Source organism: Ursus americanus, chromosome 5, assembly GCF_024610735.1.
Source record: "Ursus americanus isolate L20-20 chromosome 5, mUrsAme1.1.p, whole genome shotgun sequence".
NCBI lineage: Eukaryota > Metazoa > Chordata > Mammalia > Carnivora > Ursidae > Ursus > Ursus americanus.
In genome coordinates, this window is record NC_142131.1 from 54,860,359 (window position 1) to 54,882,241 (window position 21,883).

Sequence of the window (21,883 nt, forward strand, 5' to 3'; positions counted from 1 at the left end):
GAGAGGCAGAAGGAGTGGGAGAGAGAGAAAGAATCTCCCTGCCCAGCACAGAGCCCGAGGCAGGACTCCCTTAACCAACTGAGCCACCCAGCCACCCCTTAAGGAAAACTTTTAAATTGCATTCTTTAGCAATATCCCAGCTTTCCTTTCCTAGACCATTCCGAGTATGAGTTATTTAAAAGTGTGCCCCGCACTCAGCACTCTGTGATAATTAGGCGCAGAAAACCAAGGGGATTGGCATCTCTAAGGCAGGTTATAGGTCTGAGTTGGGCTTAAAAAGATTCCTTATCTACAACCTTAATGGAATTTTGACTTTTCCTATTTCTCAACTCTTTCCATGACTTCATTTCACATCTCACAGAGATAAGTTTGGACTTGGGATAGTTGGAAGTAGAGATATGTGCTGTCTGAAGATAGGAATAAAAGGATAGAAAAGTAGCAAACAAGAGACTTTAGACTTAAGGAAGACCTTTATTTACTTTTTTTTTTTAAAAGATTTTATTTATTTATTCAGCAGAGATAGAGACAGCCAGCGAGAGAGGGAACACAAGCAGGGGGAGTGGGAGAGGAAGAAGCAGGCTCATAGTGGAGGAGCCTGACGTGGGGCTCGATCCCGTAACGCCGGGATCACGCCCTGAGCCGAAGGCAGACGCTTAACTGCTATGCCACCCAGGCGCCCCTATTTACTTTTTTTTTTTTTTTTCGGAAGACCTTTTAAAGCGCATTCTTCAGCACTATCCCAGGCTTTCCGTAAGCGAGTAGCCTTTCATCTTCATAGCGAGGTACAGCTGTATGGCCAGGGGTGGCAGTGGAATTGACTAAACATTGTCACTCTCCCACATTAACCTACTGGGAGTGATAGCCCAGGACTAGAAAAGGACAAAGAGGGGCGCCTGGGTGGCGCAGTCGTTAGGCGTCTGCCTTCGGCTCAGGGCGTGATCCCTGCATTCCGGGATCGAGTCCCACATCAGGCTCCTCCGCTGGGGGCCTGCTTCTTCCTCTCCCTCTCCCCTGCTGTGTTCCCTCTCTCGCTGGCTGTCTCTCTGTCACATAAATAAATAAAATCTTTAAAAAAAAAAAAAAAAGGACAAAGAACTCTGAATCCTGGATGAGACAGAATAGAGACAAAAGTGACCTCTTCCTGAGTTCTGGACCAGGGAGACCTTTATTAGATGAATGAGGGGGAGGAAGGGCAGATGTTTGCAAGGTTGGCCAGGGCTCTCCTCCTGGAGTGCCGCGCGTCTGCCTCCCAGCAGAGGGCACTGCTGTATTCTTTAATGCAGTTTCTAGAGCCTGCAGCCTCCACTGCCTGCTCTTGCCTCTGTCCAGAGGGAAGCTACCTGGCCTTTTCCCTGAGCCCTTGCAAAACTCAGAGCCCAGAAGGGCTGAGGGGAAAGGAGAGAAAAGATGTTTCTGCATTAGGTGCAGATGGCTGACGGGAAGATGCTGCTCCTCTGTCCCACCCCCACATACTTACCCTGGCCAAACAGGTACTCCTGGTGGCCTGAGGAGGAAAATGTTTGAAGCACCTCCACTTCCAAGTATGAGGAGGGTGTCCCCTGACTCATTGCCTAATCTAGTGGGTCATTTCCTGATCATTTTCCCCAGACAAGTAGAACCAAGCCCCCACCCCCCAGGAAGAGACTGGTATACATGGTCACATTTCAGTAATCTTAATTAAGTGGAAATTCTGAGTTGCAAAACAAAAACAAGGGCTTAATTAGTTTATCTACTTTGTGAAAAAAATTGTATTTACCTAAAAGGCACCATTTGCCTATATAGTTTCTTATACTATCCTCCCATTGCATAGGTACTATGCGATTTGATTCATGTTATCTTCGGGAATAATAATAGTAGCTAACAGTTTTCAGGTGCTAACTATATGCAAGACTTTTTATGAACTCATTTTATAGGTATAAACTAATTTTCACAACAATTCTGTGAGACAGGTACTTATTATTTTGCACATTTTACAGATAAAGGAATTGAGACACAGAGGAATTAAGTAACTTGTTTAAGATCACACAGCTAATGAATGGTGGAGTTGGGGTTGAACCCAGGCAGTATGGCTCCAGTGTCTGTACCTTGAATAGATTTGCTGTTACCAAATCCTCATCAAAGAACAGTGTGCCTTTCTAGACTTGGCACTTATTAGACATTAAATATGTAAGAGCCTCAATTATAGGTTCTTAAGAAGTCAGGGCCGTAAGGGTTGCTTGGGCTTGGCAGATGAGGCCAAGGGCTATGACCCCAGGCCGGAGACCTTGGCATGAGGTGTATAGCAGGTTAGCTCTACACTAACACTGACTGTATTTGTTCGTCATAAAGTCAAGAAGACTGGAAACCATTCTTTCTAAAAACATGGTTTTCAGTCTTAGCCCAGGATCTGGCTGCCCTCTGCCGTAGAGAAGGCAGGAGCATTCTCCTTTGCTCACCAGGACTATAAAGTAGGAGGAGGTATGGAAGATTCCCTTTCCCCATTCAGTTCAGGCAGATGGTGAGGAAACACCAATTCCTTTAAACATATCTGGGTTTGTCAATTCTAAGTACCACAGATATTCAGTTATGATACTGTCCCTCCCCTCAAAAGACTGGCAGGGTAGAGAATGATTCCCTTTTTTCCCATCCCTATATGCAGTCTAACCCACTAGCAAAGGAAAGAAGTACTGCAGCCTCCAGCTCCAAACCAGCAAGTCTGGTGGTGGGGGTAGGCCAAGTTCATAGAAAAATTAACTCCTGCATGCTACCTGGAATGATATCATTTATTCAGTGCGTGCTCTTTGCCAGGCACTATGCTAAACTCTTTACTCAGTATACTTGTATAATCCTCACAACCTTACATGAAGTAGATATTGTTATTAATTTTACTGATGAAGAAACTGAAGCACAGAAAAATTAAGTGCTGTGCTAAGGTCATCCAGCCTTTGTTGGAAATGGGAATTGAATCCAAGCAGTCTATAAAGCTTGTGTTCTTAACTATTCACCACACTGCTAACATCCTAGGTGAGGGGAGCAGCAGGAATTAAAGCTTCCAGTGAGAGATGGCTTGGTAGAAGGCAGAATACCATGATTACAAATGAAAGTGGAGTAAGATACAAGGTTTTTAGACTTTTGAGCCCAATCAGTGGATTGCTAAGCCTCCCAGGGCAGGGTTTGTCTCTTAATCATTTTTGCACCTGGTTCAAAGTTGAACCCATAATCAGTCTCAAAAGACATTATTGAATTGAATGACGGCTGAGTAGTATCATCTTTGTAGAAAGGACAGGCTCATTTGTCATTATCCACAAGGTTCCTAAAGGCAATGCTGCTTATCTAGCAGGTGTTGGCAGTCACAGGGGACATGGCTGGTGGGAGAGGGTGTATTGGAAGAGCTGTCAATATAAGTGTTGGAGTCATAATTATTTACAGAGGCTTCCTTATCCCTCCCCTACCTTTGGTTTCCAGTCGTCATCCAAGGACCAGTGATGTCAGGCTCTCCACTCCAGTGCCCAGACAGAAAGATGCTCCAGCATCTCATTCTCACAAAAAGGCTGGCCTATTACAGGTGGAATTGGGCATTGCTCTTAGCCTAGCGGTTTGACTTTGTTCCTGCCTTCCTGGTCCATTCCATGGAGATGGCACTGAATAGACACTTAGAGTATGCATCCTGAGCACATGCCTTTTCCCAGCCTATCCTTCCACCCAAACTTGATTGGACTTGGTTGCTGAAGGAGGGGGAGAGCAGGGGCGCCTGGGTGACTCAGTCGTTAAGCGTCTGCCTTTAGCTCAGGGCGTGATCCCGGCGTTCTGGGATCGAGCTCCATATCAGGCTCCTCTGCTGGAAGCCTGCTTCTTCCTCTCCCACTCTCCCTGCCTGTGTTCCCTCTCTCTGGATGTCTCTATCTCTGTCAAATAAATAAATAAAATCTTAAAAAAAAAAAAAAAAAAAGGAGGGGGAGAGCAGAGGTGACACCTTTTATCTCCCCCCACCCCAACCTCTGTTGATTCATAGGTCTCTCAGCCGTTTCCTAGCATCCCAACCACCTGAAATGGTTACCATTTGGGGCACCTGGATGGCACAGTTTGTTAGGTGTCTGATTCTTGGTTTCAGCATTGTGAGATCAAGTCCCAAGTTGGGCTCCGTGCTCACTGAGTCTGCTTGAGTTTCTCTCTCCCCCTGCCTTGCTCTCTCTCTCTCTTAAATAAAATTTTGAAATTGTCTCCCTTTGCTTTTTTTTGTTTTTTTTAGATCTTATGCATTTATTTGAGAGAGAGCAGAAGCAGGGGAGTGGCAGAGGGAGAGGGAGAAGCATACTCCACGCTGAGCAAAGAACTTGACGTGGGGCTCAATCCCAGGACTGTGGGATCATGAAACCTGAGCCGAAGGCAGCCACTTAATGGACTGAGCCACCCAGGTGCCCCAAGTTACACTTTCATTTTAAATCCCATTTTGAAACTATTGCCAGAGTGGAGTGGATGGTGGGGGCTATCCATGCCCAGCCACAGCTTTCTGACGTTACTGGAGGAGAACGACAGGGAGGTAGTGTGGAGCTGGGGGGAAAACAGGCCCTGTACAAAAGCTGAGGAGCCAGATGTTCACTTTCACAGCTCTCCTGGAAGACTGGCAGGGCAGATAGAGATTAAAACGAAGAACAAAATCCATTTAAAGTGCATTACAGCTCGGGAACTAGCTCCCCCTGGGCAGAAGAAGGGAGGAAAGGGCACAAGAGGCCACATTTCTCCTTCCTTATCTAGGGCCACATGTCTCTCTCCCAGCTTTGTGAAGGGTGATTTACACCCCTGGCTGGAATGACTCTCTTTCTGGGCTGATTACATCGGCAAATGCCCCCCAGAGGCCACAGCAGGATGGCCATATTCAGAAGCAGCAGCCAATAAATCTCAGAGGTTTATATTGCACTTCTCAATACCCTCCTGGCCCTCTGCCAGGCCTCTGTACAAGTGAGGAGAGGGCTTGGGCTGCAAGGGTATGGGGCAAAACCCTCCACTTCTTTCATCATCCTCTAAGCACTTATTCTTCCAAGTCATTGTGCCTTTATTTTTACCCTGGGAGCAGGTAGGAATCAACCCTACACCCAACAAATACCCTCACCCTTATGGGTAGAAATCCTGCTGTGGGCGCAGCTGTGTTTCTACCTGGCTGTTTAATCTTGGGTAGAATAGGTTGCTTTTTGAACCATCACCTGAAAATGAGGAGGCTCCTAAGTGGTCTTTCTAGCCACTTTCCTCAGCGATCCTGTTGTTCCTCCAGGGAATTCTCTAATTTGAGGAGAGTTTAATCCTTTCACTCTCCCTCATGGCACTGAATTTTGGAGGGAGCTAGTCTGGCATAAATCCCGGGATCTGGCCAAAGACTGCCCTCGGCACAGCCGTTTCACCTGTCTGGAACCTATCTTTGCAGAATCATGGGGTTAATGATAATAGCCCGAGTTTACCCTTGAAATTACTTCAAGGGGAAATGGAGGCACGGATGTGAAAATTCTAAGAGGAAAAATAAATACTAGAAGTGAAACTGCCCCTGTGCTGGTCTGCTCAAGTTTTGCTATAAGATTTCACTTGTGGTTTCTGGAGGCGGTGGGGTGGGGGTCCAGCAAGTGAGAAATGGTGGGGTTTTTTTTGATAAATACTTGGACCCCCGAGATGGCGGCAGCTGCCACCATTATCTTGGGCCGAACCCTCCTCTAAGCAACGAGGGCAGCAGACGGCAGGTGGGCAGGCTCGGGTAGAGCACCCTCTTGCACGCGGAAACCGTGGCGCGTGACCTCGCTCGCCCCCACCGTCGCCGCCTTCTCCATAGAGTAGAAGAAGCGGTGTGCGTCCGTCCGTGCGCTTCGGAGTTGGAGGGCGGCGCCCAGGACCCTGGTGGGAGAGTGTCGGCGCCGCTCGCGGGGAGGGCGGGAGGCGGCGATGGGCGGCGGCGGTCGAGGAGCCCCGCTCGCAGAACCTCGGCGCGAGGAGAGAGGGGAGCCCAGCTCCCAGCGCTGGCACAGCGTCTCGGAGGCGGACGGCCAGCGTGCGGACCGAGCCATGGCGAGTCCTCCAAACCCGCGAACACTGCAGCCCGTGCTCCTGCTCCTGCTGCTGGTACCGCTGCCGCTCGGAGCCGGTGAGTGTCGTCTGTGCGTACGCGGGCTTGTGCAGCCAGGGCATTAAGGAGGAGGGGAGAGGAGCGTAGGCGGGGCGCTGGTCACAGGTGCCCAGAGAGGGCTGGGGCACCGCACCGCTGCCCGGTCGGTCCCAGGTGTCCATCTGTCCGAGGAAGGAATCCCAGGGTGCCAGGAAGTGGACGCCTTCCATGCCTAATACAGTTTTTGAACTATTGTAGATTGAACGCCAGCCATGGCCAGGACACCCAAGCATCTCCTTGTTCCACCCCCGCAACCCCCACCCCCGTCTCGTCCCTCTTTTGACGTGCGTCTGCACAGACACAGAACAGTTGCAAGTCAGGTCTCTTCCACTACAGCATCTCTAGAAGGCGAGAAGAATCAGAAGCAGGACTGCCATTTGCTCCACGTGGGCTTCAAGTCTTCCACTCCCTGTAAGGACTGGGGAAGTGGACACTAGGTACAGATGAAGGAAGAGAAGTTTTTGTTGAAACTGACTTGTCACAAATTAGGGTTGTAAACTGCTGCTAGAACTTGCTAACATCATTATTTGAGAGTATTCCTCACCACTAACTACTCCCCCCCCCCATTTCAGGACATATTTTTATTGTTTTAATTGAAGCAGAAGACTCGCTATAGGGGAAGATGGCTCAGCACAGTGCCTTGCCCTATTACAGAAACACCATAACTATTTTGTGGAATATATAGTTCAAGGCCTGGTTTTAGGACCATGCCATTCCCCAGGGAAGGGTAGCCTGGGATCTGTGATCCCAGGGAACATGCCCATTAACTTTGGGATGCGTGGAATCTTATTGTGAGACTCCTGCACAGAGCCTGAGTGGAGGAAATCCTGAGGCAGAGATTACACATGGACCCATTACCTCAGTCCACAAAGTAGTACTGCAGAAATACTATCTTGACTGCAAGACAGATATGGAAGGAAAGAGGGAAAGTGCTGGTCTGTCCAGATTGACTCCATCAGTAAATCAGGGCAGCAAGGTATCACCAGTCTGATTTGACTGCCCAGAAAATCTCAGTAACCCTAACGATATAGCTGCACATCAAGATTGGGGGTAAACATTAAACACCTTCCTCATTAACCAGTTAAGTGGAGCAAGTCCCCCCTGTTATGATGAAATTTAACATTGCCCCTGCTTTCTTTTGTTGAGCTGCAATTGCTCCTAAATCCACCACCGTTCAGACTCAGTGAACTATCAGCTATGAAATAAGAGAGATTTACTTTTAAAAATTGTTGTGACTCAATATTTAGTACAGTTTAAGCAATGAGACTTAGACTTGTTACATTTCTTTCATTAAGCACTTACTGGGTACCTACCAGAAGTAACCTCTTAAACATTTAGTATTTCTCAAACTGTTTAAATCCCTATTTCCCTTTTGGTAAAAATAAGTATCTCATGCTGTCCCTAAATCTGTTTTTGAAATTTAAAAGCTTTTTTCATCTTCCACATATATAATGATCGAATATGCTTTTTTGAACCACCCATTACCTTTGGAAATTATGATATACCCCTTAAAGGGGCCTAACGTTTCTCTTCCCTAGCCCTCCTTTGAGAAACACTGGTTTGATCCAAATCCCTCACCTTACATTTGAACAACTAAAGTCCAGAAAGTGAAGGCAGGACTGGGACTAAGGTGAATGAGTGAAGGGGGTGCAAAGAAACAGTAGTTAAGATAAAGAATATTTTAATGCAGTATATATTTTTGAAGATTTTTTAGGTTTTTTTTTTTAAGTGGTCTCTGCATCCAACATGGGGCTCCACCAACTGAGCCAGCCAGATGCCCCTCAATGCAGTATTTTTTAAAAATCAAAATCAACCTCGCTTCGGCAGCACATATACTAAAAATCAAAATCAGTGCTCCCCCCAAAATCCATGGTGAGCAAAATATCAAAAATTTAAATAAAAAGAGTGACAATGCCATGCTGAAGCTTATTGGAGCCTGAAGCAAAAGGTGTAATCAGTGCTACTGATCCTGCCTTTGTGCTTTGGATATGACCGGTTCTCAGGGTGCATCATACTTTCCAGTGAATTTGCTAAAACTTAGATTCCCAGGCATTATCGTCAGAGACTCTGATTCAGTAGTTCTGGGATGGGGTAAAAAATTCTGCATTTTAATAAATAACCTACTTGATTATCATTTGATTGGAAGAGAAGGTTGGACTAGATTCAGGCTAATTTTGGCACTTGGAATTTTTTTTTTAGGATTTTATTTATTCATTTGAGAGAGAAAGAGGGAGAGCACAAGCAGTGGGGAGGGACAGAGGGAGGAGGAGAAGCAGGTTCCCCTCCCCAGCAGGGAGCCCAATGTGGGGCTCAATCCCAGGACCCTGGGATCATGACTTAAGCCGAAGGCAGACGCTTAACTTTAACTGACTGAGCCAGCCAGGCACCCCCGCACTTTGATTTTAATTAGAGGGAAGGGGCTCAGAGAAGTTAGAGGTGGCTCACAGAATTATTCTGTTATTTGGTTGTTTCTTAAATAGTAGGAGCTCATAAAAAAAAAGCACTGTTCTAGGCATTGGCAACAGAGTAGTGATAAGATAGATGTGGAAGTCTAGATGGAGAGATAATCAATAAAAAATCCAGTTTAAAAAATCAAGTGATGAAAAGTGCTATACAGATTTTTGGAGTAATGATGTGGTAGAGTAGCTAGGGAGTTATTTTACATTGGTTTGTTGGGGATGGTCTTTCTGCGGTGACATTTAGGCTGAAAAGTGAATTATCAGAAGGGGCAAGCCATGTGAAGATCAGGGGGAAGAACATTCCAAGCAGAAAAAAAGGCTAGGGCAAAAATGCTAAGGTTGACACAGGCTTGTCTGGTTCAGTGACAACAGAAGGCTGGTGTGGATGGAAGGAAGTGGGAGAGGAAGAGAGGGCTTGGAAGTAAGGTTAGATAAGTGAGCAGGGAACAGGGTGCATAAACTAGATCCTAATCTAAGTGCATTGGAAGCTGTTGGAAGAATTTTTTTTTAAAGATTTTATTTATTATTTATTTGACAGAGAGAGAGAGACAGCGAGAGAGGGAACACAAGCAGGGGGAGTGGAAGAGGGAGAAGCAGGCTCCCCACGGAGAAGGGAGCCGGATGCGGGGCTTGATCCCAGGACCCTGTGATCATGACCCAAGCGGAAGCTAGACACCTAACGACTGAGCCACCCAGGCACCCCTGTTGGAAAAATTTTAGCGAGAAATGAGATGATCTCATTTACATTGTTTAAGAGATGATCCCATATAATGCCAATTGCGATTAGAATTATGTTATATTCATATGATGGAATGATATACAGCAAGAAAAATAAAAATAGTTAAAACCATACTAAATAGTGTTGGTGGGGACGCCTGGGTGGCTCAGTCGATTAAGCGTCTGCGTTTGGCTCAGGTCATGATCCCAGGGTCTTGGGATCGAGTCCCACATTGGGGTTCCTCTCTCAGTGGGGAGCCTGCTTCTCCCTTTGCCTGCCATTCCCCCTGCTTGTGCGTGCGAGCTTCTCTCTCCCTCAAATAAATTAATAAAGAAAATCTTCAAAAAAAATACTGTGGGTGAACTTCATAAACATAATATTGAGCAAAAGAAACCAAGACACCAAAAGCACATATTGTATTATCGAAAAACACAAAATTAATCTCTAATGTTAGAAATCAAGACATTGGTTTCCTTTGGAGGGGTTGGTGACTGGCAGAGGGCATTTAGGGTGCTGGTAATGTTCTGGTCCTTTATCTGAGGTCTGGTGCCACAGTGTATTCAATTTGAAATTCATTGTACTGTACATTTTGATTAATGCATGTTTCTGTATGTTGTACTTCAATGAAAAATTATCAAGCATGATATACAAATGACAGGCACATGAAAATATGCTCAACATCATTAAGTTATTAGGGAAATGCAAAGGAAAATCACTATGATATGCCACCTCACACCTGTAAGGATGGCTGGTTAAAAGAACACACAAAACAGAAAATAACAAGAGTTGGCAAGTTTGTGGAGAAATTGGAACCTTTGTACAATGCTAATAGTAATGACAAATGGTGCAGCCACTGTGGAAAACAATTTGGTGGTTCTTCAGAAAGTTAAACATAGAATTACCATATGACCCAGCAATTCCACCCATAAATATATACCTAAAAGAACTTTATACAGGAATTCAAGCAAATACGTATACATGAATGTTCCCAGAAGCTCTATTCACAATAACCAAAACATGAAAACAATCCAAATGTCCATCAACTGGTATATAGATAAACAAAACATGGGATATCCATACAATGAAATATTACTCATCCATAAAGAAGACTGAAGTACTGATGTATGCTTCCATGTGGATGAACCACAAAGAGCAGTATGTTAGGTGAAAGGAGCCAGATACAAAAGATAATGTATTTTATGATTCCATTTGTATGAAATATCCAGAATGGATAACTCTGTAGAGACAGAAGGCAGATGAGTGGTTGCCAGAGATTAGGGGGGAGGGAAATGGAGAATGACTATTTAATGGGTGTGGGTTTCCTTTTGGGGTAATAAGAATACATTGGAATTAGATGTGATGGTTGTACAACACTATAAATGTACTGAATGCCACTTAGTTATACCCTTTAAGCTGGTTAATTTTATGTTGCATGAACTTCACCCCTATGAAAATGGTTTCCAACTTAAAAAATTTTCACTAAAAAAGGTGGCTGCAAACAATAAAATAATAGTTATGTGAAGTGAAGGATATATTAACTAATCTTATTGGGTTGATCACTTCACAGTACATACATGAATCAAATCATCACATTACATGCCTAAAACTTATACAATGTTATATGTTAATTTTATCTTAATAAAGCTGGAAAACAACAACAAAAAAAGGTGGCTGAATGGTATGGGAGAATGAATTTGGAAGATGGAATCAGGGAGACCAATAAAGAGTCTTGGAAGTAGTTCAGACAGGAGTTGATGGTGGTTTGAGCTAAGGAAGTGGTGATAGAGGTGGAAAGAAGTGGATGGTTTCCTGATATATTGCGGAATTGACAGGACTTGTTGGATTGAACAGGAAAGAGAACCACCAAAAATGACTCCTAGAAGTTTTACCTTGCAAAACTGATGACATGATGGCGTTCTGGTACCCTTTGATAGGGATGCTAAGTCCTAGAATGTAGGTAGTGTCTTCCATGAGGGCCGAACTATAACCAACCTTGGTATTCTTGAGTGACAGAATCAGCAAAAGCTCCCCAAGCCCAACACCAACCCGTTCCCCTGGAAGGTATTTTTAAGTGACTTTTAATGGAAGCTTCAGAGTTGTTGTTAACTGTCATTTAGCACTTCCATGCACACAGTCAACTCTCTGGTTCTGATACTAGCCCTGCGCATGGATTGTTCTGCCAAGGGCCCTCTTCCCTGTGCATGGCAGGGTCACCAGGCTCAGCTTCAAACAATAGTCCCCCTCCTAGGAGGCTGAGCAGCCTCTCTTGAAACCCACCTCTTCTTGGACCTGATCTATTCTGTCCAAATTGTGACAGCTACAGATTCTTTACTCCTGCGGGGCTTTTCTCCCCACTTATTCCTAAAGGCCTTGGTGCCACCCCAAGGCTTTCCTGCCCAAGGTTTCATCTTGGATCCCCCTACTCTACCTAACAACTTGTTACTCCCAGGGAGCTACTCTGACTTCGTGTGAGCCTCACCTGGTCTCTCTTCCTCCACAACAGACCCCCTCCCCACCGAGGGCCGGCTGGTGAACAGCTGTATCCAGGCCAGGAGGAAGTGCCAGTTCGATCCTATTTGCAGTGCTGCCTACCACCACCTGAATTCCTGCACCTCTAGTGTAAGCACCCCATCACCTGCACAGGAGCTTTTGGTCCCTGAGGAGTGCAGGGAGGCAGCACAGCACCTCAGGAATAGCTCTCTGATGAGCTGCACATGCCACCGCCGCATGAAGAACCAAGTTGCCTGCTTGGACATCTACTGGACCATTCACCTCGCCCGCAGCCTTGGTGAGGCCCCCATCATAGAGTGGACTAAGGAAGGTGGCTCTTGTGGGTTGTTATTTAATCCTGCAGAATATAGGCCAGATGGGTAGATTCTGACTGGGATGGTAATGAAGTTCTGCATTTGACATCAGTAAGAAGTAGAGGGAGGACTTGGTGATATCCTGGGCACCCACAATACTGCCCTCCCTTCTCCCCACTTCCCCCTTTCTTACCTGGTCACATGTAGCTGCCTCTTGGCAGAGCTCTGAGCCAGGCTGAGGCCCAACCTGGAACAGAGGGCATGGACAGGACATGGAGGAAAATGGTCTTAACCCGTTCACAGACTGCCAATACAATGTAATCCATAAGTTCAAAGAGACTGGGAGGCAGTGTCCTTAACCAGACAGAAGGCAGTAAGAGAGAAGACACTGGAATAGCCAAAGAGAGAGGAGCTTCCTCTGACTCTTTCCAAAGACACCTTTCTGTATTAGCTTTTACTGGACTACACTGCAATAACAAGACAGTGACTTGTAAAACAAAGGTTTAGTTCTTACTCATATTGTGTTAGCTGTGTCATGTGTCCTCTTCATTTTGGGATGCAGGCTGAACGTACAGCCTGCATCTGGGAACTCATGTCAGAGGAAATAAGCAATGACAGAAGCATATGATGCCTTTAAAAGCTTCTACTCAGTTGTTACATAAAATAATGCTCACATGGGAACAAAACAGATCCCATGACCAAGCCTGACATCCCTGGTGAGGGAGAAGCATACTTCCCCCACGGGAGACCCTGAAAATCACATGGCAGTAAGTGAGGATTTATAATTTTACAGGGAGGGCAAAAATAGAGATAATATATAATCTACCATAGTCCACTATTTGGTTAAAACACTCATTTCTCTCTTCCACAAGCAAAATATATCAACCGCCTTCTTCCCTTCCCATCCCTTCCCATCTCTTCCCTTCCCTTCCCATCCCTTTGCTTCCCTTCCCTTCCTTTCTTTCTTTTTCTTTCTTTCAGATTTTTTATTTTTAATAAAATAAACCCTCTACACCCAATGTGGGTCTCAAATTCCCAACCCCAAGATCGAGAGAGTTACCTGCTCTTCCAGCTGATCAAGTCAGCCTCTTATCAACCCACTTTCTAAGGAAGATACCCTAAGGGTTCTATCCAAACAGTACATCAGGCTCCCAGCCTAGGATATTGTGATAATTTCTCTGTCAGGTCTGGATATGACTTCTCTTGATCTTGCTACCTATGGACAAAAAGGACAGGTCATCTGCCTCCAATATCTACTCTGTATACAACAGTGGAACAGGGACAGGAGAACCACAACAAACACTCTCAGGAAGGGGAGGAATGGGAGGCACACAGCAGACAATGCTTCATAGTCGTTCTGATGTCCTACTACATAAACGTTGTAAGGTCCATCTTCCCTTGGTAGTGGGCACTGCTCTTATTAATAAGGCTCTGCTTTTGCTCCTTAGGAGAACTGCTTTATCCTTTGTTCTCCAGGGCTCTTGGCCCAACCCCCCTACCTTTGGCAGGTCCTTCCTTTCCTGTTATTTTCTGTGGCCATGTCTGAGAAGGATATTGGAAACCACCACCTCCTTGAGGAGTGAACAGCGTTCTCAGCTTGCTTGCTACCTGAGGAATGCTGGGATATTTTAAGGCTCCAATAGAATCTATTTGAATCCAGGCTGGTGCTTCTTAGCAGTACAAATCTCTCAAAACTTAATTGCTTTTTATATCTTTGGTTTCTGTCACTTCGTGTGCCAGTAGCCTTCCCCATAATTCTTTTCAAGACATGTGTCTCTTTCTAGACCTAATTAGAAGTATCTTGCTCTTAGCAGGCTTCTGTGGGAGAGCCACTACCCTAGTCTTTTTTCCCTGAGCATATTTGTCTAACTGGCAGGATTTATTGATACCATCTTAATCAATGAGAGATCTCCACAAAGGGCATGATAGCCATATCATTGAATTGGTCTTTGCCCTAAGGCTGAGTTGTGATAGACCTTATTACTCAAAACATCTTTCAGTTTTATCTTTTACTATTTGAATATGAGAAGCAGTTGCATCTCTTAATCCTACAAATCCTTAAATTTCTGGATTGTTTCTTTTCTTTTTCCTCCCTATTTGCAAACTGGCCACTTCTCTGAGCTTTTATCTTGTAGTACCTTGCAAAATGCAGCCAATAGCAATCAAGACATACTAGAACCTTCTGCTTCTCAGCTTCTTTCCCTTAAAGCACAATCTCATTCAGTACATCTTTCTTCCAAGTTATTGCAGGCAACAGTTTTACCAAATGTGTGGCCACTGCATATTGAGGACTGCCATTTTTCATACCCTGGGAACAGCTTATTCACCATCCACTCACTGCCCAGTCCCAAAGCCAATACCACACATTTTAGAACTTTTTTTGTTACTGCTGCACTCATTTCTAGATATCAGTTACAGTTTTAATAAGAATTTGCTAGGTTATACTGCAGTAAAAACCAACTAACCACTACATATCTGGCTTCCACCATATTGGGTGACACCTTGCACTCTCACCTCTCTCTTCCAACAAGATTTATTACCCAACATTTATTGAGTACCTACCATGTGTATGAGCTATGCAGTAACTTTATAAGACCTATTATGTCCCCTTAAGGAGTCTACAGCACCCTGGGGGTGACTGAGAAAGGTATGTTTCCTTTGAGATCATTGTCTCTTTCAGAGTTCTCTGCTTTTCTCAGTCAGGTTCAGTTTGGGATCCGGCCTCACTTCTACCTCCTCGGCATGTGATGCATCTCCATAGCTAGGTGGTCAGGCCTACACCAGAGTCTACTACTGCCCCTTCCTCAACAGTGTGAGAAAACAAGACAGAGTCCTCTTGCCTTCTTATGTACCCACAGGTCATATGTCTAGTGGTTAGGAGTGGAGACTCTAGAATTAAATAGTCCAGGTTTCAAGTCCCAGCTCCACTTGTTAGCCTCTGTGAGCCTGAGCAAGTGACTTAACCTGTCTCAGTCTGTTTCTTACCTACCCAAAGGTTTCTAAGAGGATTGAGACTGAATTTTTTCTTCTTTTTTACCGATGTTGTGATGCCCAGCGCCCAGCGTACTCAACAAGTGGTAGCTTTATTATTCTTATCATTGAACCCAGGGTATTCGTTGAGCCCAGGCTATACCTTTATGGCCTTGCTTTTTTTCTCACCTCTAAACAGCTTGCGGCTAGTTAGGTAGAGACTATGCCTTTTCCTTTTTTCCACAGGGCTTTGAGGGCTGACCCAGCAGCCTCAGCCCCTCCTGCTCCCACTCCTCTGCCCAGTCCTCAGGATTCTTGTCACCTTGTCTCTAGGTGACTTTGAACTGGATGTCTCCCCCTATGAAGACGCAGTGACCAGAAAACCCTGGAAAATGAATCTCAGCAAACTGAACATGCTCAAACCAGGTGTGGAGGGCAAGTTGAGGCTGGGGCATGACGGGTGGGCCTGGACCCCGAAGGAAGCGTGGGTGGTAGGGAACACAAACCAGAGGGCATGTAGGGGGAGAGTTCTAGTCTGCCAGGTAACTAAAGAAGCATTGTGTCAGGATGCGAGTCTAAGTTGTGGGCATGGTGTGGTCTTATGAGTCAACAAAGAGCAATCGGTATTAGGGAGGCATTTGAAGGGAGCCCATTAGGGCTCCCAGGTTCCAAAAGATGGGTCTCTACAAAGGGTTTGATGGAGTGGCAGCAGTCCCAGAAAAAATATGAAGTATTTACCCTTATTCGAGGCAGCTAGGAAAGTAGCTTTTCGTCCCTGAAGACTAGGAAATTGCTTGTTTTCAAACCATTCTAATGGGATGGGCGAGGTGTTGGGCAGGGAAAATGGCGAGAGAGAATGTGACTCCTCAGGGGTGACTCAGGGCAGGAGCCATCTGTCTGGCAAGGACTAAAATGCATGTTTTTCAGGAAAGTGGGGCTGTTGTGTTAATTGGAAAGGAGCACACATGCATGCACTTGCTTTTTGAGAAAGATGTGAGCTTTGTTGTACAATCAGTCCTATATATCGGAAATAGAGTTTTCAGAGAAAAGCACAGAGATTTACACATAAACTCTTACTTACAAGGAATCTGGGAATAACCTGTTCCAGTCACTCCATTGTTCTGACTGCTAGAATATTCTGTTAATAGGAATAGCACCATAATTTCCCAAGACTCAGAGTATGGGGAGCTTTTATGCATGCATCAATCATTAAAGACAGACAGGTGTTATTAAAACTGGGCAGAATAGATGCAAAACAAAACAAAAATAAGTAGAATTCGGTTACATCTGTTTCTGATGGCTCAAAGTGCTTTACAATGTTATGGGGCCTCTAGATAATGATTTCCACCATGAGATTTCACTCACTGCGTAGGATTGAGGAAGGAGTTTCAGTTGAGTTTTCTGGACGCTTCAATTCTAGATAAATGAGAGCGATAGACGATAGATAGCTAGAAAGCTAGCTGGCTACTTTTATATTAATTAATTAATTACACCTATGCAAGCAATTAATTACGCCTAATGTTTACACCTAGGCAAACTGAGGAGTAGGATGGGGGAAGCTCACAAATACCAGATAGACTTTATGGGTAGTAGGAAAGCCTCGGACTAGCAGTGGCCGTATTCGGGCCGTATTAGGCCGTTTTCACCTATCCCAGCACCGTCCTTGTTAAATCAGAGGGTTGTAGGGGCTCCTAGCAAAACTGGGCTGCACATTTGCAGAGACGACTGGTGACTTGGTGCCCTTCTCCCCGCAGACTCAGACCTCTGCCTCAAGTTCGCCATGCTGTGTACTCTTAATGACAAGTGCGACCGGCTACGCAAGGCCTATGGGGAGGCGTGCTCCGGGTCCCACTGCCAACGCCACACCTGCCTCCGGCAGCTCCGCGCCTTCTTTGAGAAGGCGTCGGAGCCCCACGCTCAGGGCCTGCTATTGTGCCCATGCGCACCCGCGGACCAGGGCTGCGGGCAACGCAGGCGCAACACCATCGCCCCCAGCTGCGCGCTGCCGTCTGGGGCCCCCAACTGCCTGGAGCTGCGGCGCGTGTGCATCTCTGACCCGCTGTGCAGGTGCAGGTGCTGGGTGTGGGCGTGCAGGTGCTGGGTGTGGGCGGGCAGGGTGGGCGAGGGCGCGGCACACGCCGCTTCTTACCCGCTGGTCACGTTCCTGTGCGCGGCTGGGTTTGCCCCCCACACCAGGGACCGTGGAACGACTTCACCCCCTAGATCTCTTCAGTATTTTCTGAAACCCTTTTCTCAAAACAACTTTGTGTAAAGACTTTGTGTAAAAACTTTAGAAAATATAAAAACGTATAAAATATAAAAACGTATAAAATAGCACTCAGAATCCATCACCTGAAGATGATCCACATACTTTGGGGAGGGTTTCCATCCAGTCTTTTTTGTATACAGGTAAAACAATATTGTAGAAATATACTTGTATCTTGCTTTTTTTTTTTTTTTTTTTTTTTTTTTTTGCTTATATGCATATCTCATGGGCGTTTTTCTGTGGAGGCAGTATGGGATAGTGGTGACCACAGGCTCTGAAGTCAGACAGATGTGAATGTAAAGCCTGGGGCTGTATGACTTTGAGCCCATCACTTTAACCTAAAACTCCATCACTTAACCTAACGTTCCTCTTAGTCCTCTGTAAAAAGTGGGATAATAATACAGATCTCAGGGGATTCTGGTGAGCGTTAAATTGCATAATTTATGTAGAGTGCTTAGCTTACTGGTGCAGAATAAGTGCTCAATAAATAGTGGTGCTTATTTGGTCTTTTGCTGTCCTTCCACAACTTGGTTTTTTTAAATGCCTATATTGTATTCCATTTTATGGGTGCCCCATACTTTTTTAATCCTTCTTCTATTGTCGGATATTTAGGTTGCTTTCTTTATTGCTATAAATAATGCTACAATAAATATCACTCTTACTCATTTTTGTGCACAAATCTAATTATTACTTAGGACGTGTTCCTACAAATGCCAATACCAAATCAAAGTACATGATGACTTGTAAGATGTTTGATGCATATTCTACAGTCACCCCAACCTTGTTTTGCAGCCTGGTTCTACCCTTATTTCTCAGTAACCTTGGGCAAATTACCTAACCTCTCTGAGCCCCTCTTCCTTCTTCTCTAAAATATTACATAAAAGCTCTCAATCATCATTACACCAACACTTACTGAGTACTTACTATGGACTAGGTGCTGTTTTAGGTACTTACTGCGTATCAACTCATGTAAACCTTACAAGAACCCTGTAAGATAGATGGTATTGTTTTTTATCATTTTCACTTTACGAAGAAGAAACCACCGCAGAGAAAGTTTAAATAGCTTGTTGAGGTTCATCCAGGTATTAAGTCAGGTTACTTAATGAGGTTTGGAATGAAGGCTGGCCTAACTGCTCGGCGACACTGCCTCTTGTGCTCATAGCTGCTACCATTACGTAGCAGGTGCTGGGCTAGATGACTAAGATACTGTCCCTCCTTTCAAGGAATTTGCATTTGGGTGGGGGTGACAGAGAAATAAACCACCCATCTAACAAAAGGCAAAAGGAAAGGAAAACTGCAGAAGTATGTACAAAAAAAATGTACTTGAATTCTATCACCTGAAGATAACCAGCCTCACCTGTTATAGGATCAGTGTGAATAATAACAATATCTGACATTTAATGAACACTTTGTATGTACCAACCACTATGCTAAATGCTGTAGACGCAGTCTCTTATTTCGTACTGTTTTCATTTATTTATTTATTTTTTAAGGATTTTACTTTTTTATTTATTTGAGACAGAGAGAGAGCAGGGGGAGGAGCAGAGGGAGTGGGATGAGCAGACTCTGCGCTGAGCACAGAGCCCAGCTCAGGGCTGGATCCCATGATCCCGAGATCATGACCTGAACCGAAATCAAGAATCAGACACTCAACCGACTGAGCCACCCAGGCGCCCCAGTATTGTTTTCATTTCTATTCATAGTTGAGAAAACTAAGGTTAAAGAAGCTGCCCAAAATCTCATAGCTAGGTATTATGGAGCCCAAATTCAAAGTGGTATGCTTTGAGGGATAGAGCAATAGTGCATTTAATCGTGACAGGAACAGGCTTCACTGAGGGGGAAGCCCTGGGCCAGGCCCTGAAAAAAGAGGAGGATTTGGCATGAAGATGGGTATGTCAGCTGAAGGGGTAGCAAGGGAGAAGGCTGCAGGCCAGACCTTCAGTGAGGACTCTTAAAATTTCCTTTCTTCCAGATCTCGTTTGGTGGATTTTCAGACCCACTGCCATCCTCTGGACATCCTAGGGACCTGTGCAACAGAACATTCCAGATGTCTGCGAGCATACATGGGGCTGATTGGTGAGGCTGGGGGCCAGGTGAGGGGAGCCCACAGGGTGGCCAGCCCTGGGGGTGAGAATGCTCCAGAGATTGAACCAGATGGAGTGGTCCTGAGGCAGGTGTCAAAGAGTGGGAGTTGAAGTTTGGGTTGGCCAAGGCCCTGACAATCTTCTCTTCACCCCACAGGGACTGCCATGACTCCCAACTTTGTCAGCAACGTCAACACCAGCGTTGCCTTAAGCTGCACCTGCCGAGGCAGCGGCAACCTGCAGGAAGAGTGTGAGCAGCTGGAAGAGTCCTTCTCCCACAACCCCTGCCTCAGTGAGTGCGTTCCACCTGCTCCCAGCCCCCGTGGTTCTGTCAGCTGGATCCAGGGAGAGGAAAAGGGTCAGCTCTGTGGTCCACCCTGCTTCCATCCATCTCCTGCCCCCTCCTCAGCATGGGTTTACATCCCCCCAAGTCTGGGCCTTTCTTCCTTCTCCTACTCCCTGAGTGACCCTCCCCCCCAAGCTGCCTCTTCGACCTGTTTTGGCCGCTCTCCAACTCAAGGAATAAGCAAGCAGAATGAGACAATAGCCCACTCCCATCTGCCCTGCTATATGCCAGGGTCCCTGAAACATTCCCTTACCTTCCATGGGAGCCTGAGAAATCTCTATCATCTGCCTGCTTCCATTCTACCTTCTTTCCTCTCCTCAGTGGAGGCCATTGCAGCTAAGATGCGTTTTCACAGCCAGCTCTTCTCTCAGGACTGGGCAGACTCTACCTTTTCCGTGATCGAGCGCCAGGTAGGCCCTCCTCTATTACACACCTCTTACCTTTGCTGGACTAGCTGGGGGAAACCCAGAGAAGGGGATAGAGGGGGTGACCTCACTGTGGTCCTGAATACTATAGACCTCTGATGGATACCTCAGGGGAGGGGGACAAGGCCTTGACTGAGGCTGAGATGGTGAAGGGGGTGGAGCTGACTCCATTCCATTTCTTCTACAGAACAAAAACCCTGCTCTGAGGCCACAGCCCTGGGTGCCCTCTCTTTTCTCCTGTACACTTCCCTTGATTCTGCTCCTGAGCTTCTGGTAGCTGGACCTCCCCTGGGCCCCTCTCCCCTCTCCCCACACCCAGCCTGACCTGCTGCCTGCAAGGGCTAAGGAAAGAGCAGCATCAGGAAGGAGGTGCAGTAAACAACATGGTGACCCTGACTCTACCCCCCATATCCTGCTCACTCCAGGTGGGGTCATAGTAGAAACTGACCAGCTGAGTTCTCATTCCCTCTGCTTTTGACTCAGGCTGCCCTTCCTTAGGACTTGGTGACCATGATTTAGCCATATCTTCTGGTGGAGACCACCTCTACCTAGCTCTCTCCTAATCCCTTCCTCCTGCCCACCAGAATCACCCAGGCTCTAACAAATCAGTCATTTTCTATTGCATTCTCCAGGTAGGCAGGGCTAGATATTCTGAGGCAGCCTAGAAAGACATTCCCTGTTGTGAGGAAGGCTGGGGCAAGACTCCTACCCCCTTATCTCCTCCTCTAAATGGGGGAGATGGGAACCTGCTGCCTACCCGACCTGGGGATCCTGCAGAGCATTTGAGCATCAAGAGCCAGAGCATTTGGGTCTTGCTTTCTTCCTGCTACCATCCTGAAGTACCCCCAGCCCCTTGGATCATGATTAAACATTTTACTTAAAAACGTTGCTCTTTTGCCATTTTCTCACATTGTGAATTTATACAGAATTAGGAGTGTTACAGACACAGGAGTAGAGGCCAGGTAAGACAGCAACCCTGCCACCAATTGCTGTGTGACTTCTGGCAAGTCTCTCAACCTCTCTGTGTACTTGACATGGAATTGGAAGAAAAAATAGTTTATGGGAGGTATGGACCTTGTATCTGTCCCAGATCCAGCCATTTCTAGCATACTGTCTGGGATCTGCCACAGCAGCTGAGAGGGGAGTGTCCTTAGTCAATCAAAGCATTTTTTGAGCATGTTATTGGTTTGCTCCAGACCATAATGGGGGCCAGAGGAAAGGAGAGACGGGTCCTTGTTTTCATTTGCAATCCTGTTGGGATAAGGAAACAAAGTAGTTGGAAAAATATATTTTTAGAGCTGCGGACATTTGTCTATTCATTCATTCATTCATTCATTCACTCACTCTTTCCATAAGCATCTCATGAGTGCTGGCTCTTTGAGGCACTGTGCTGGATGTAGGAGATTCTGAAGTAATAATTCAGATCCCGTTTTCAAGTCTTTCACACACCTGAGCAGGAGAGTAGACAAGAGAAGAAGAATGAGGTAGTGTGATGAGTGCTGTACAATAATTATAATAACAACCCTCATTTATCGAGCTCCTACTACATGCATTAATTCATTGGATCCTCCAACAACATTTGACTTTGTCTGTTACTAGCTATATGACCTCAGGCTCAACCTTTCTAGACCTCACTATCTACATCTGTAACATGAAAAAGCATAGAACCCATTTCATAAGGAATGAG

The 21,883-nt window shown here is 45.7% G+C and overlaps 1 protein-coding gene across 2 annotated transcripts; it reads left to right on the forward strand.

Annotated features, from left to right (window-relative positions):
* The first annotated feature begins 713 nt into the window (after positions 1-713).
* GFRA3 (GDNF family receptor alpha 3) lies at positions 714-21,073 on the forward strand. Of its 2 annotated transcripts, XM_045794597.2 has the most exons (8): positions 714-6,103; positions 11,805-12,089; positions 15,409-15,501; positions 16,830-17,142; positions 19,314-19,417; positions 19,583-19,717; positions 20,093-20,181; positions 20,384-21,073. In XM_045794597.2, exons 1-8 carry the CDS (start codon positions 5,905-5,907, stop codon positions 20,471-20,473), a joined length of 1,308 nt encoding a protein of 435 aa, XP_045650553.2. In that variant the 5' UTR covers positions 714-5,904; the 3' UTR covers positions 20,474-21,073. The 2 variants fall into 2 exon arrangements, with proteins under 2 accessions (XP_045650553.2, XP_045650552.2); XM_045794596.2 differs by lacking the exon at positions 20,384-21,073 and having other exon boundaries at positions 20,093-20,371.
* The last annotated feature ends 810 nt before the right edge of the window (positions 21,074-21,883 follow it).